At 38.0% G+C, this 17,371-nt stretch overlaps 1 protein-coding gene across 2 annotated transcripts; it reads right to left on the bottom strand.

The window, feature by feature from the left end:
- Window positions 1–1,437: 1,437 nt before the first annotated feature.
- LOC126825744 (derlin-2) lies at window positions 1,438–17,330 on the bottom strand. 2 transcript variants are annotated; one of them, XM_050555525.2, is made up of 6 exons: window positions 17,177–17,330; window positions 16,170–16,235; window positions 12,695–12,862; window positions 10,076–10,271; window positions 2,227–2,317; window positions 1,438–1,914 (listed from the first exon to the last, which is right to left on the bottom strand). In XM_050555525.2, the coding sequence occupies exons 1-6, from the start codon at window positions 17,267–17,269 to the stop codon at window positions 1,785–1,787; spliced, it is 744 nt and encodes a 247-aa protein (XP_050411482.1). In that variant the 5' UTR covers window positions 17,270–17,330; the 3' UTR covers window positions 1,438–1,784. The 2 variants fall into 2 exon arrangements, with proteins under 2 accessions (XP_050411482.1, XP_050411483.1); XM_050555526.2 differs by lacking the exon at window positions 1,438–1,914 and having other exon boundaries at window positions 2,223–2,317.
- Between the last annotated feature and the right edge of the window lie 41 nt (window positions 17,331–17,371).

The following is a 17,371-nucleotide window of genomic DNA, read 5'->3' on the forward strand; positions in this document are numbered from 1 at the left end:
AGAAAACAGGAACAGAGCCATTGGCATGTTTAATCATGGAGCTTCACAGGTAACCGTCGCCAGACACTTTAATGTCCACCCATAGACCATTGCTCGCCTCAGACAACGCTTCCACGCCACTGGAAGAGTTGCTGATCGACCCCAACCTGGAGCGCCACCTCCGACTAAAGCATCTGCGCAACAGGTTCAAGTCAGCTACTGCTATTGCCAGGGGAACTGTTGGAACATGGCAACGTCAGATCAGTCCTCAAACAGTCCGAAGGCAACTGGCTGCTCTTGGGTTACGCTGCCGTTGACCTTACTAAGGTCAAATCCTTTTGCATCGTCATCAACTTGCCACACGGCAAATTGGATGCAAATCAGGGGTATCTGCACAATGGCGGAATGTCATCTTCCCGGATAAATCCCGATTCAACCTCAGTTTTCCTGATGAACATCACTGCATCTACCGGCGTGGACATGAACCCGAACGAACACCTTTGGGATGAACTTGGACGACGTGTTCAAACTCAGGCCGTGCCACCATGACCTGTTGCAGAGTTGGCACAGGCACTCCAAAATCATTGGCAAACAATCCCACAGCGGGTAGTGAGACATCTGTGCCAGTTCATGCAAAGGCAACTTCAGGCATGTGTAAGAGCTCAGGGTGGACATACCCGATATTGACTTCAGCTGACCCCTGCTTTGTTTCATGGTTCTCTGACTGTTTGGTTTTGTGCATTTGTAGTGAATTCTTTCATGAAATTATCCACAGATGCTTGTTATCTCGATTTTATCAATTGTTATGTACATTTGTTAAAATTTGCGTTTTTAATGGCTTTGAGTATTATATATTAAACAACTTAAAATACAGGCCCTATCCAGTATGTGCTTTTCAATGAAATATGTCACATGGGTCCAATATTTTAACCAATATAAATAATGTTTATCAAAAACAGTTATGTTTATGCCTGACTCCTATCATCTGCACTTACAGTAGATTACTATACAATTTGAATTTTTTGCAGATTTTTTACTGTTAAGGCACACCATTTTTGAAATCTAAATTTTTGTGAAGTAAGATTATATGATGCACCATTACATACTAAAAGGAGCTAACGCTCTTTATGTCATAATAAATTATAGAATTGGGTTGATCTGGTGTGTTATTTTGGTTTGTGATCAGACAAGTTCTATACAGTTTCAAAAGATGAAGCAAAGTCTGCATGTTTACTAATTTTGGTAAAATTTTGGAATTTTTGTGTAGACGACTTAATAAGCTATAGAACTAAAAAAATTTTTAATGATGACGGATTGTTATCCCACAAAACAAATCAAAATTAACCATTTTATTTTTGACCAAAATTGAAGCGGTCTAGTCCTTTTAATTATAACACTGAAAACTCTGTCTTAAAAAGGTTGATGGTTTACAGTATTGGGGAAAATGAAAAAATCTAATTATTGTACAACAAAATAGAATTTTTTAATTCTGATAAGTCTTATATATAACAAGAAACATTTACCACAGACACAATGTCTTAAAGAATTGTAGATATTATCATATCAACAACACTCATGAAAATATTTAAATGAATGATCGATCATGCACTCCAGGAGGTCAACTTCATCACAGTAACAATGGTATGAATAAATAAATATTATGTAAGCTGCAATGTAGTCCTTGAGCAAGAAATATATTTGCTCATGAATCACATCATGTTATGATGAAATGACTAACAGATGTCAGTGATAATAACTCCTTTCTTTTATGCACATTAAATAATCCAACTTGGGATTTGTATATTTCATTCTTCTTGATTCCCATTTTGTGGTTCTCTAGGAGCTTGTCCTTGTCCCCACTCAAATCCTCCTGGCCTGTCTTCGGGTAGAGGGTTATAGTTCGGATCCTCAGGTGCTGCATCAAATATATATTTTCTGAAAATTTATGACATGATGTATATTGCAAAGGCAAATACTTGGCAGATTAAAATGTCATTTTTCTTTGAGCTTGTACTAAATCAAGAACATGTTAGTCTCATTGCATTAATTGCAAAGCTGTGATCTAGCTAGTTAGATTTCGATTACAGATAGCCTTGTTCCAGCAGTAACAATTAGGGGAGAGCCCAAGGAAATGGATCATAGAGCCTAAGAAATGTTTGAATGGAATTCTATTATTATTTTCTTAATGTAATTGTCAGTGTGTTGATCAATAACTTCAAGTATCTGCAAGTTCACAATAATACTTACAATAATTGAGGTGTTCTTAACACTTTAAAACCATTTGGCTGTTGTGGAAATACATCTTCTAAGAAATAATAAATATGACCTATTGCGATACCTAGAAAACACAAATTTAAATTAATTGAAACTATTTTCACTAGGCTACAAACATCATTATAAGTGCTGAAATTTACAATGCGACCCTTCAAAATGTGTCCCATTTAAATAATGGTAAAAACATAAATATCACTAGAGACTTTATCTTTATCACTATAGTCGGGGTCGAACTCCCAGATCCGTGACCAATTTCCGGGGAGGAAGGTTTGACGATTGATTCTGGTATGGGTGACTGTTCTGAGGATTTGTGCAGTTTGCAACCTCTGGAAAGTGTGGGCAACTCTCAGGAGAGGCAAAAATCCAAGATGGCGGCCGAAATAGCACAGAGAATTATAGTTGGGTGCAAATGTCATCAAACCATCCTTGTAATATGTCATTTGTATAGTTTTCAGGGTCGCTGAATCCATTAAGAACACTCCCAAGCCATTTTGATGCACCCATATCCCAATATGGCAGAAATCTGGCAGAAATGGTGGAAAAAAACGGAAAATAATGTCATATATTCTGGTAAGGCAAATATGGGCTTGTAAAATATCGCTTTTAGGGTTTTCATGGATGCTTAGTTCATTTTTAATGGTCTCATGTCAATGAAATCTACATTAGATGTTAAATATGAAACCAAAGTCAGCGCACAGAAGATACAAAGATACGGAAAATATCATTATATACGTAATAAGTCATTCATATAGCACCTACTAATATTATAATTTCTAAACATTCATAGGCATATACCTTTCACAAGAATCTTCCAAGACCACAGCCTTCAATCAGAGTCCGTGTCAGAAAGTTCTGAATCTAATGCACTGTCTGACTCAGATGTGTCACTAACAGAGGTAATATTATCCTCCTCATCATCACCATCATCAATGTCTACCGATGATCTGAACTTAAGTGGCAAGGCCGGGTTTATATACCGTACAAGAACACACATTCACTCTTTCAACTCCCATCCATGTCCGAGTGGATCAGCTACGTTACTGACATTGTAACTTAGCATGATATATGCTTGATAGTTCGCTATTTTTATGTGTTGTTCCAGACTATCTTGATCAGGTTTTTCATCTTTAGCCATTTGCTAGCTCTACCAAAAGCTACAGTTGTGTATTTTTTGTCATTATAGATACATCTCATCACAAATCGTTCCATGGAGGCTACCAGGTTATCGAATACAGTTAATGCGACACCTAAACCATCTAACAATGATGCATCTGCACTAAACGGGGACTTATATAGAGTCTTTTTGGAATGGCCCAAAAATCCTGACACTGTATCACAACCGGTTATCGAGTGGAACTGTACGATATGAAGCCCAATCACGTGGCAGTAATCTTTGTGCATCAGATGGACCTTGTACCTATTACGATTCCAAATAGTTGCATTGCTCTTTTGGACATGGGCATGTACTGGCGAATAGCGATTCCATCGACAGAAGACAGACAGAAAGCAGATACACATGGTATGATTATGCAGTGAAAATTTTCAATCCAGCTTTGAAACGGCACCCAAAAGCGAAAACGATTGTGTTTGTGAATGACCCATACGGTCTTCCGATCTCGACGAAAGATTCTGAACGCAAACTGCGTTCAGAACAGTACCAAGGTGGTACCAAGAACATTTATATCAAGGCCGATAGTAAATTTCTGAACGCTCGAGAATTCTCCAATTTCCTTTCAAACGATTCTAATAAAGTGAGACTACAAGTGTTTCTACATAAAGAGTTCGACAAATAAGTAAAAACACACACAGGTATTCAGTTCATTTACTCTATCCGAAAGAACTGTTATGATCTAACAGCCGACAACTGTAGGTTCCAACTTTTCGAATGTGGCCAATTAGAGGCGGACACTATTTTGTTTTACATTTATGCACAACTGAGATCGATTGTTCATCTAGACGCAGAAGATACTGATATTTTGGTTTTATCAAGCTATGTTTCTCAGATGGAACCAGGGTCTCTAGCAGTTAGACGAAAGGGGCAGTTTTTTGATGCACAAAGATTACTGCCACGTGATGTGGCGCTACGTACCGTATAGTTCCACTCGATAACCGGTTGTGATACAGTGTCGGGATTTTTTGGCCATTCCAAAAAGACTCTATATAAGTTCACGTTTAGTGCAGATGCATCATTGTTAGATGGTTTAGGTGTCGCATTAACTGTATCCGATAACCTGGTAGCCTCCATGGAACAATTTGTGCTGAGATGTATCTATAATGACAACTGTAGCTTGTGGTAGAGCTAGCAAATGGCTAAAGATGAAAAACAAATGCACACGCAGTATCCCACCTGATCAAGATAGTCTAGAACAGCACACAAAAAGAGCGAACTATCAAGCATATATCATGCTAAGTTACAATGTCAGTAACGTAGCTGATCCACTCGGACATGGATGCGAGTTGAAAGAGTGAATGTGTGTTCTTGTACGGTATATAAACCTGGCCTTGCCACTTAAGTTCAGATCATCGGTAGACATTGATGATGGTGATGATGAGGAGGATAATGATACCTCTGTTAGTGACACATCTGAGTCAGACAGTGCATTAGATTCAGAACTTTCTGACACGGACTCTGATTGAAGGCTGTCGTCTTGAAAGGTTCGTGTGAAAGGTATATGCCTATGAATGTTTAGAAATTATATTAGTAGGTGCTATATGAATGACTTATTACGTATATAATGGTGTTTTCCGTATCTCTGTATCTTCTGTGCGCTGACTTTGGTTTCATAATTAACATCTAATGTAGTTTTCATTGACATTAAAAATGAACTAAGCATCCATGAAAACCCTAAAAACGATATATTACAAGCCCATATTTGCCATACCAGAATATATGACATTATTTTCTGTTTTTTTCCACCATTTCTGCCAGATTTCCGCCATACTGGGATATGCGTGCATCAAAATGGCTTGGGAGTGTTCTTAATGGGTTCAGCGACAATGAAAACTATAAAAATGACATATTACAAGGACGGTTTGATGACATTTGCACCCAACTATAAGTCTCTGTGCTATTTCGGCCGCCATCTTGGATTTTTGCCTCTCCTAAGAGTTGCCCACACTTTCCAGAGGTTGCAAACTGCACAAATCCTCAGAACAGTCCCCCCTACCAGAATCAATCGTCAAACCTTCCTCCCCGGAAATTGGTCATGGATCTGGGAGTTCGACCCCTACTACTAGGTATTTATCTTGATAGTCAAGTTTATTTGGAAATTGGAAAGATGGACAACATTATTAGATATTTAGAATTTTCGTTCGACCATTCAATCTAGAACAGTTTTTGTCATTATAAATAGTGATGGTTTGATAATAGGTTTCAACATCGGTAATTGGCCAATAAGAGGCCTATCGGGAGAAATCGGTATCGGCCGATAGCCTGATACACGACCATTTTGCCGATATCTGTTGAAAACGACTCAGTAAATACCTTTAAAATATTTTCTGAGTTGTGAACAAATCATTATTTGCTTGACACATGATACATTTAAATAGTCACTGAAATAAAAGTTTTGCCCTTATTCGCGAAAACTTAAACTAAGATACAATCGAAATTTTAAGAAATACTGCAATTCGATTGGCTGACCAGTAAAATCAATTTGCATATATCCAATTTGCATATTGGTCAGCCAATCGAATTGCAGTATTTCTTAAAATTTCGATTGTATCTTAGTTTAAGTTTTCATGAATAAGGGCCCAGTTGCCGTTCTTGTTGCTATTTAGACGTACCGGTAATACAAGACTCTCATACCGTGCTGGTATGAAGCGTCGCTTCTCGTGAAATAGTTCCAAATCTTACTACTTTGTGGCATTTTTTCCTTTGTTTTATCTAGTTCACTGCTAGTATTGTCTGCCACTATCATAATAAGTTGAACTTTTGGAAAAGGCGGGAAAATCTCATGGTTTGCGCGTGATTGGAATGAAGGATGAAAGGGTTGGGGTGTATCCCTTTGATGTCACGTGATTACCGTCAGATATTCCGGCTTCTATATGCCGATAAATTTTAGAAATAATTAAGTGATTTGTATTGTTATGGTAGGCTACTTTACAATTTTTAGATAATTTGTATCACCAAATTATAACTCATAATATAGATCATACTTTATGAATTAATAATATTACCAACAAATAAGTTCCCATTAGATGTTTTATTTTTTTATTTTTTTTTTCTAGAAATGTCGGAAGAATGTCATGTGATTGCCACTGTTGACAAACAGGTCATGCAGGAAGCTATCGCTTTGTTGATGTATCATTGCATGAACTAATATAGACATACAGGTGCCGTCAGGAATTATATCGTAATCAACACTTAAAATATGATAATCTCGACTTTATTAATTAATGACACGGCAAATAATTATGTTCATAATAGATGGTGTGTATTTTTGATTGTGTTGGAAGCGTGACCCAATTATTACTTCAAAAACACAGCGTTGGTGTTTGAGAGAGAGAGAGAAATGGGGTTTAACGTCCACTCGAACAAACTAGGTAATTTCGGGACTAACATATGGTTTAATTTTATTTCAATAATTCGCTTGCGCGTAGGGGTCTTTAGCAATGGGATGAAACTGGAGGACCCGGAGAAAACCCACGAGGTTGAACAAGCGACCCTACTCCTTGTCACGTACAACCGGGGATTCGAAACCACGCCAGTTGGCTCAATGACAGGCCTTATGATACAGCGCGCACGTGCTAACCATTTGGCCATCCAACCCCCCCACGTTCGTGTTTGATTCCCGCGGTAAAATAGTACCATGCGTTTCCCGACTAACAATGACACCGATAGGTGCCATATCAGACCATCACTAATTATAAATCCTAATTATATGACAATATATGATAAATAGTCATGGACACTTGACATACTTTGAGAGTATGTTCACAGATGAAGAACTTATCGCCCTAACAGAACCACTGAGCTGCATGTGCGACACACAATAGTGCCATACACATGGTAGGGGTTCATTGTCAAATCTGACACTAAGAGGAAGGGTTGATGAAAACTGCCGCGTGCTGGTTTATCCTATCCATGTTTGCTTACCTATCGGTTCTTGAATAAGATTTACTGTTTAGCGTATCTTTGCTTTAGTGTGTTACATTTAATTTGCAATGAGACGTCTTCAACATGATAAACGTCTATGTGCTATTGGCATGCTTCAAATGGGTTCTACACAGCGAGCAGTAGCCAACATGCATAATGTGTCACAGACTGTGGAACCGGTACCAACAAACACACAATGTTGATGATCAGACCTTGTTCGGGTTGTCCTAGCGCCACTACACAAGCCCAGGATCGATACATTCGTACACAGGTCCTGCGAAATCGAGGACAAACGGCCCATCAGCTTTCTGTAAACTTGTACTGAGTTACAGGAATTCGAATTACACCCCAAACGATTAAAAATCAGCTACATGCAGACCATTTGCATGCGCGACCACCGCATATTGTGCCTCCATTAACTCGCCAGCACATGGCAAACAGGCGTCAATGGTGTAGGTAGCGTAGAAATTGGGGTAATCATCGATGAGCGCGTGTTCTCAGTGGATATCACCGATAGGCGTTAACGTCACACAGCATGACAGATTCGGGCGTGGGTATGTTATGGTGTGGGGAGGAATCACCATGACTGGCAGACTGGACTTGCATATTGTTCAAGGAAGGGTCACTGGTGTGTACTACCGTGAGCACATCCTGGCACCGATAGTTCTGCCCTTTGCTCAACCTGCAGGTCGACGTTTTATCTTTCAAGATGATAATGGCCATGCCCACCACGCTCGTGTCGTGAATGAGTCAGCCATGAGTCCTGACCTTTCCCCTATAGGCCATGCCTGGGACATGATCGGGAGACGTGTTCGTCGATGTCAATGTCACCGACAACACTGCAAGAATTGGCCGTGGCACTGCAAGAGGAGTGGGTCAGATTGCCCAAATCGTGATTGGACGGTTGATTAGGAGCATGCCACGATGAATTGCTGAATGTCTGAGGATTGGTGGAGCAATCACTCATTATGAAGACAAAAATCAAAAACGTCCATTTTCACTATTGACAGTGTATCTCTTTGCTAGTGAAATGGGGCCATCAGATAAGCCACCCATATGTAGGGTGACCCACCATAAATAAATATCTCCATATATCTCGACAATTTCGCCACAATATTTATATATATGCCAAGCCTCAAATCAGTTTCACACAATTATAGTCACTAAACAAACGATCATGTTGTACTTAATAAGCTATGACCATTAATCATCTATAAATAATAGACTGAAAACTGGTTCCATGTGTCGTCCATAACATCCAGACACTTTTGAGTAAAAGATAGGTTACGTGCCCTTGTTTTGAAATTAGTCTCGCTTAACCAGTCTATCGACCATTCTAGGGCTGATTGACAGGCCGGGATAATCAAGACTACTTTTTTACGAAACATAACAGAAAGCTAGAACAAGAAATTGAATTTAGAAATGAGCACGTTAGCTAGCTCAACAATTGTTTTAAGAAGCTTGTAAAAGTAAAATGAAACTACTGCTAGTATCATGCTCCTGTCTAACCCGGGTGTTTCAGAGATATTATTTGTACTAAACCAAAAGATGCCGCTCTTAACGGTACAGTTAATGATAAAGTGATTTAAAAAATGACAGAACGTAATTTCTAAATCTGCTGTAATAACCAAGAAGCTTAATTTTACTGCTATTCAAAATCGTCAACAATAATTTTTTTACGGCTGTAATAGTTGATAGATTTGTAGAGAATTGCACGTGCCATGGCTATTTATAGTATCATACTGTCAGAAAGATGGCCTCGACACGGCGAATGTGCACTCTTCAGTGGTAGTCTCGAACTATCAGCGGTTGACTGTATTTCTGTAGGTGCATGGATCACCATATGAACTGTTTATGTTCATGTGTAGGCAATTGGCCTGTTATTAACATACACTGGTTACCTCTAATAAAAACAGCAGTGCATTTCTGCAGTTTTGTATTGTTTCTGAATATGCCCTACTTTTTTAGAAATATATATTTTATTAGTTTGCCAGAGTTATGGCAGAACAGACCTGCCATCATTCTATGAAAATACTACTGATAACAGGCCTACCTTTTTATTTTCATAGTTTTTTTTGTCTTTTTTTCAGACTGGACTGTAGGAGCAGAAATCAAATCTTAGGTAGAATTTTCAAAAATTATTGACATCTCAAGCGGGTCACAAATTGGCATGACCTGCCGAATCACATCAATAGGGACTATTTTCCTCAGCAATAGCAAAGGAGGCCCAACCTTCTGTCAGTAATACAAAATCTTCCAACGGCAACATCTAGACCAGATCTACATCGTAAATTCCACCACTGTACAAAAGGTAAGTCCTTAGGATTGTATGACATACAGTCCTTACATATACTTAGTTTTATATTAATTTAGTTTTTGGACCAGGAACTGGTCCCCAAATGCTACTTGTCTTGTTCCTATTCTTGAGAGCAACGCTCTTCGAAAAAGTCTATGGCTTGACCAGTTTAACTATATGATCGACATAAAACTTGGAATGCTTGTTCCATTGACAATTGTGTACCGATTGGCAGATTTTGATTTTAGATATGACATCACTCTCAGTTCCTGGTCCCTAATAAGCCCATACTTGTTAAGTGTACTGTCTATGTGCTGTACTTTAAATTATATAACATGTACATTTATACAAGCACTAGAAACGTCCCCCAAAATTACATTATGTAACTTCATTTCAGACTTAAGGCAAGAGAAAATTATACAGATACTTACCCATTAAATCAATTATCACAGAATTGCCCAGTAATAAAGAAAACCCTAATAAAACCCATGGTAAATATGGAGCTTGAAAGTTCATTAATCCAAAAAAATTCATTCTTATATAAGGATTTCTTCTACTCCACACATACACTAACATTATTGTAAAAACACTACCTAAGAAAACTAGATTTATTAGCAAACCAGTAAGCTTGTAATATGTTAAGGACCATAAATCTACATGTACAATACCAGAGGGCCAATAAATTGATTATTTAAAGGTTCATTATGCTAGATTTTGAGAAACAGCTGTTCCGTTCTGCTATAATAGTTCTAAAATAAGTAATGAAAAATGTATACACCATACATTGAAAATTTCGGTAAAATTACTGTATTATGGGCAAAGATCTAGGTTAAAAATCAAATTGATTATATACTATTCAAAAAAAGTAGGGGATATTTGATTTTGGGGGCATAATACTAAAATATGCAAATGACTATGAAAAAAGTCACTATAGAACCTAACAGAAGAAACATTTCCAGTTACATGTGACGCCCATAGCACCAATAGCTACCGCATGGAATGCAGGTGATGCTTGGGATCATCATGGGGGTCCAACCCAAGATTTGCACGACTCTGACTTTGAATGTTACAGTCATTGTGGCATTGAATTCCAGGGTGGAAACATCAGTTTAATTGTTTTAGTGACCAGAAAACAAATTTTGATATGCGTCGGCTTACCCAAAATGAAAGGTTACGTGCCCTTGGCATGCTACAGATAGACACAACACAGGCGGTTGTGGCGCGGACGATGAATGTTTCTCAGTCTGTCATAAGCAGGCTATGGTCCAGATACCGTGATACACAATCTGTACAGGACAGACCACGCTCAGGTCGACCAAGGGCGACAACTCAAGCCCAGGATCGTTTTATCCGTACCTTGGCCTTGAGAAATCGTGTCATCACAGCAAATCAGATCAGATGTCTTCAAACAGACACTGGTGTGAGAGTGAGTGGCCAGACGATTCGGAATCGACTGCATAGGGGTCACCTTCGCGCCCGATGTCCTCGCGTGATCCCTTGTTTGAGAGATCATCACATTCAGGCAAGACGTCGTTGGTGTAGGGATCGTCAACACTGGGATAATCGACGCTGGAGCAATGTGATGTTTTCAGATGAGTCAAGGTTCACTGTTGATTTTTTGGACAGACGTAGGAGGGTGTGGCGTCGTCGAAACGAGCGCTTCCAAGACGTTAACGTCATCAGACATGATCGATTTGGGGGTGGTTCTGTTATGGTGTGGGGAGGCATCACTGTTGCTGGAAGAACGGCTTTACATGTTGTTGCAGGGCGTGTTACAGGCCAGTACTACCGGGACAACATCTTGGCAGTCCATGTTGTGCTGTTCGCACGACGTCATGGTCGCCGTTTCATCTTCCAGGATGACAACGCAAGATGTCACAGGGCCAGGATCGTTACAGATTACCTCCAACAACAGAACATCACCACATTACCTTGGCCAGCACTGAGTCCCGACCTCTCCCCCATCGAGCATGTCTGGGACATGCTTGGACAGAGGTTACGTCAACGTCAACAACGTCCTGCCAATGTCCAAGAACTTGCTGCTGCGTTGCAACAGGAATGGGACAATCTGGACCAAAATGACCTTAGACGTCTCATTAGGAGTATGCCACGTCGGATCAATGCTTGTTTGGCAAACAGAGGAGGATTTACCCGTTACTGACTTGGTTGTGATGCTGTGGTAACTTTGCTGTTTGACCCCGGGTATCATTTTACCCTTATAATGGTCAGTCTGTGCCTTACTTAGTCTAACGATCATTTGGAATAAATCGATGAATGTGAACTTCATTTCATTTTGTCATTTGTTTCTTCGTCAGTTTCATTAGGTGACTTTAATAACACTTAAAAATCAAATATCCCCTACTTTTTTTGAATAGTATATTTTATATGTTGATTTGTTTTATCATGGCATGACAGTCTGTCTTCGTTAAAGGTTTATGTCAATAGATAAGCCAATAAAAATGAAACAAACCAACAGTGAAACCTATTTCCCCCCACCTCAATCCCAAAATAACTGGATGACACTCATTAAAATTACTTACACATTTATCTTTTTTATTAATCATCAAGCAATCAAATTGTTTATCACTCTGCTTAACGATGTATTATGTAAGAGCTAAATCTGCCTATTGCAGGTTTTTATTTTGGCTTCAAATGTTATATAAATTATCTAGACATTCATTCACATTGGATGGCGGAAATGTAAATGGATTAAAATACAATCACCATTTCATGATTTAATTTCAAAATGGAGAAGTGAGGCTGACACTCAATTAACAAGTAACATTGCTACAATGATAAACAATCTATGCCACATCAGATATCTTATCAAAACTTCACTCAGAATAAAGTAATTTGAATGAAATTTTGAATATTATAATTTTGAATTATCTATTTTAGAACTATTATAGCAAGAAGGGCCAGCACTTTATCTAAAACTTACATATTACATTGTTATAACTAAATATGTTAATTTTTTCCATTGGTTTAAAATCACAAGGTAATCCAACTAAATATCAGCAATTTCATATAAATGAATTATAAAAGGATACAGTCATAAAAAACCCACCAAATAAAAACATAAAAACAAAATCCGCTGTGCGTCCACGAAAGGATCCTTCTTCTAACATACGACAATATCTATATGCAAAGATTATATTGAAAAGAAAGTTGAAGCCGATTGGTCCAAAGTACAGAAAGTTTGTAACAAGCCGCCATAACTGAAAGAAAACAAGGAATCAGTAAGGCTGATGTTGCCTCCCCTCAATCCCAAAGATAGGTTGCCAGACAACGAAACATGTACCCACAACAGCTAAGATGTCTGGGCTGTCAACAAGGGTTGTCACATATTTTTTCTTTTGTCAGTAATGAGAACATTTACAACACATGAGTAATAACCCATTAAGTAATTATCAGAAATTGTTAGAATTTATTTTGATTGTTTGTTTCATTGCCTTGAACATGCACAAAATTTTTCCAAGTGATCAAGGGCCATAACTCTGGAATTAATTATCAGAAATTGTTCAAAATGACTAGGATCCTTCATCTCATGACCTTAAACGCTGTGCCTAAATTTGAAGTCAATCAGATATTAACTTTAGCCCTTGAGCTTCTACAAGAATTTTCAAAGTGGTCAAGGGCCATACCTCTCAGTAATTATCGAAAATTATTGTAAATAACTAGGCTTCTTCGTCTCGTGACCTTAAACACTGTATAAATTTAAAGTCAATCGGATATTAACTTTTCCCTCTAGAGCATCTAAAAGATATTTGAAAGTAATCAAGGGCCATTACTCAGGTAGTAATTATTGGAAATAGCTGAAAATCAATAGGCTTCTTCATCTCATGAACATAAACACTGTGTATAAATTTAAAGTCAATCAGATATCAACTTTAGCCTCTCGAGCGTCCACAAGATCTTTCAAAGTGATCAAGGGCCATAGGCTTATTCGTCTCATGACCTTAAACACTGTGTATCAATTTACAGTCAATTGGATTTTAACTTTAGCAATTCTGGATGCCGGACGGAGAGACAGGGGTGATGACAATATATATATATGATCAATGTGGGCGTATAAAAATAAATAGATGAAACTCATAAATTTCTCGCATATTTATCTCTTTGTAAAGCATCTAGCAATCTAAATGTTTATCATCACTTTCCCTCGATTATAGGTTTTTTAGTTGTAATGTCTTGGTCAGTCCAAATGCTAATCTTGGTTTAATCTAAGCAGGAAATGTTCATCACTGAACAAAGTCATAGCATTCACCTAACAAACATCTACACCAAGTTTTAACATGCTATCTCCAAAGTTGTTATGTTCCAAAAGGTGTGATGCAGAGACTGACAACTGATTAGTCCAAGCAGAAAATATTCATCATCGAACTCAGTCTACACTCTACATTGTATACAGTATATCTGTATACACTATGTCTGAACATTCTACCTGAATAATAATCACAAGCAGAGTTATTGTGTTTCAAATGGTGCGACAGATAGACAACCGCTTTGCTTATTCAGAAAATACTCATCGCGGAACTCATTTAAGACATTCACCCAGTTGCGTGCTGGGGCCTCGTAAGTAGGGTAGACAGACAGAAATTACAGGAAATATTTGGTTCTGTGGCATGTGCTAGAATCGATTTCATGAATATTTGAGACATGACATACCATACATGTAACATTGACACTTGGTTGAGAGATTATGAGTAAGCTAAGTCCTGAAGGTTTGAACATTAACATGACAATCAAAAGTTTCATTCGATTCTGTTCAGAGTTAACTGACACAACCCCAAAAACGAGAAGATGATCAAAACTTGGACACCGGCAGCGTAAGGAAGTAACTGATGACAGAATACATGTCAATAGGATTCATGGTAAAGGTTAGTGTATTGGTCTTGAGTATGCTAAAGCTAAAAATGTTCCAGATTTTTTTTTTGTCACTTTCCTAAATTCATTTCATGTGAAATAAACTGATTCTGAATATTAATCTGGCTGTGAAATCTAATCTGGGAGCCATCAGTGGAAATCAGGGCCGGATTAAGGATGTATGGGGCCCTTGGCTTAAAATGTCACCGGGGGGAAATGAAATGAAATGAAATGGGGTTTAACGTCCTACTCCTATACTGGGCTAATGAAGACGAGCATACGCCATACAGTGTGCTATGAGGGAAATTTTGCCCGGGCAGCGGCACTATCGCCTACTCTTATATCGAATTCCAACTGCCAAGGGATCTTTTATGTGCATTCCGTCACCGGGGGCCTAACATCAATGGTACAAATAACAGGAATATTCTGTTCATAGTCCGTCACACACACAAATCCAATTTGTATGCCAGTTTGGTTGATAGATAGATTTATTTGGTACAACATAATAAATCAAGTCATAAATTATTATTTTAGAACTAATCTGGGGCTCCTGTCTGCAGCCTGGTCAGCACCCAGCCAAATTGGGCTGGGTGGAAATGGATTGGATGTTGGATCCTGAAATAAAGTTAAAAATAGCCTGCATCGTTTTCTGCAGAAATTTGTGCCAAACTCTCACACATTTAAATCCAGGGGCCTGTTTCACGAAATTTTAACTAACATAAATTCCAAATTTTAGTAATTTGATTGGATAATATTAGATTGATTTTAGTACTTAGCCAATCAAAATTGAAGTATCTACTAAAATTGGGATTTTATCTTTAGTTAAGATTTCGAGAAACCGGCCCTGGGCAATTTGTTTTCAGGGACGGACTGGGCTGCGAACTACCCAGACTTGGTCCGAGGGGCTAGTGGCTCATGGCCTCTAATTGCAAAAACATAATTTTACATACATCTTTTTCAAAATTACTAAAATAGATCCGTCCATACATGACAATTTCAATATAGGGCTAAATAAAGAATTGTAACTGTTTTCCTGTCCTACTGAGGCTGTGAGAGCCAACAAGCAAAGGATCGATGATACATGCACATATATTGCACGCGATCCTATTTTTAGTATCGCTTGATCTGTTTGGAACAAAGGAATGGCAGCAGGAAGGGGGGGGGGCACAATGTTGTCAATGGGATATGATTACATTGATACAGGCATTTCCATGAGTATTTGAGTCAACTCTTTCGAAATTTGGGGGCACTTTTTCTGAAGAAAGGGCACATAGCGACACATGCACCTATACCCGGGTAGGAAATCTCATCGTATTTGAGGGTTATCAACCATATCCGGTTTCATTTGTTTTTGCATTTATTTTATGCCTACCCATCCAGCACACCTTTGCATCCACCTAATGAACATCTACACCAAGTTTTAATATTTTACCTCAATTAGAAATAGAATTATTGTGTCTCGAAGTCACAACCAATCAAATTGCTTATCTCTGCTTAGGCTAAGAAGAAGATTCTTATCATAAATAACGAAGGCATTCAACTAATGAACAAAGGAGACAATGAACATTCTAGCTCAGTTATAAAACCAAGTTATTGATTATGTCCCAAAAAGTGTGCTGGACAAACCCATTTTAATAATCCCCTGCTTTTTCCAATTACCTGTAATTGTTTAAATATCAGATCAGGATTGAAGTAGATCTGGAAAGGAGTGATGATATCTAGTTGCTAAAATGAAGAAGAAAAATATGGTTATTCAGATTTAATATTGTTACAATGTTAGACTTTGATCTATTTAAAGTAGCTTAGTCTTTAACTCAATATCATCCACAGTCTTCAACATTGAAAACACAAATTATTTGTCAATTTAAATCAACATTAATGTTGTGATCTTACCGGGAAAAGATGTGCTTCTGATATCCAATATTTAAGACAAAATAAACATTTTACCATTGGTACACGAATTGTGTACCAGAATGCTTTTCAAACTTTCAACGCCATTCGTAACAAGGGCCTCGAAGAAAGAGGCTGGACATATTCCACAAGTCATATTAAACGGTGACTTCAAATTCTTATCCGGAGAGCATGCGCAATAAATACTACCGGTGTAGACTGGAATAACCAGACGCTAGAGACTGCCATTCGATTGAGACTTCACAAGTATTTCACCAAACATATAACTCTGATTTGAAATTAGAGTAAAAACGGAAGCGATTGAATGTAAATCAGTTTATATATGATCATATTGCATTGTTATATGCATTGCAACCCATTTGTGTCCATTTCTAGGTTCCAAATAAAAGCGATTTAGCTCCTTTAAAGAGTGTTTTGGAGGTTCAAATTTGATTGCTTACAATTATGAAGATAATCTGTCAACTGTCAAGTCAAGTCCTTTCCCAAACTTGACATTCCTATGATACTATGCTTTCGCCATCTGTCTTACCAATTTTTAATCTAGGTTTTCTTAAATTTGAGTTTGTCAGTAATATTATTTATAGGTGATTGACTATTAACTGAAACGGCGTAAAAAAAAAAAGAAAAAAGTCGAACAGAAAATTTGTTGTTGTTGATCACTGATCCTATCCCGGTCACTGAGATTGATTCATTGACAATGGCACTGCTCAAGTATCGAGCATAAAAAAAAACAAGACTTGATAATTAAAACTTACAACTGCAACAGTTGTCAAAACACATGCCGTTGTATATGCCCTAGTAATTGGGGGCATCTGCATATATTCTTGATGAAATGTATGAGCTGCCATTTCGGCAAAGTAAAACAGGAAATCGGATTAATAAAGCCACGTATAGAACGCATGCGCGGAAATAGAACTAAACAATTTTAACGTCTTAACCTATAACAGGGA

This window comes from Patella vulgata, chromosome 6 (assembly GCF_932274485.2).
Source record: "Patella vulgata chromosome 6, xgPatVulg1.2, whole genome shotgun sequence".
In the NCBI taxonomy this organism is placed as follows: Eukaryota; Metazoa; Mollusca; class Gastropoda; family Patellidae; genus Patella; species Patella vulgata.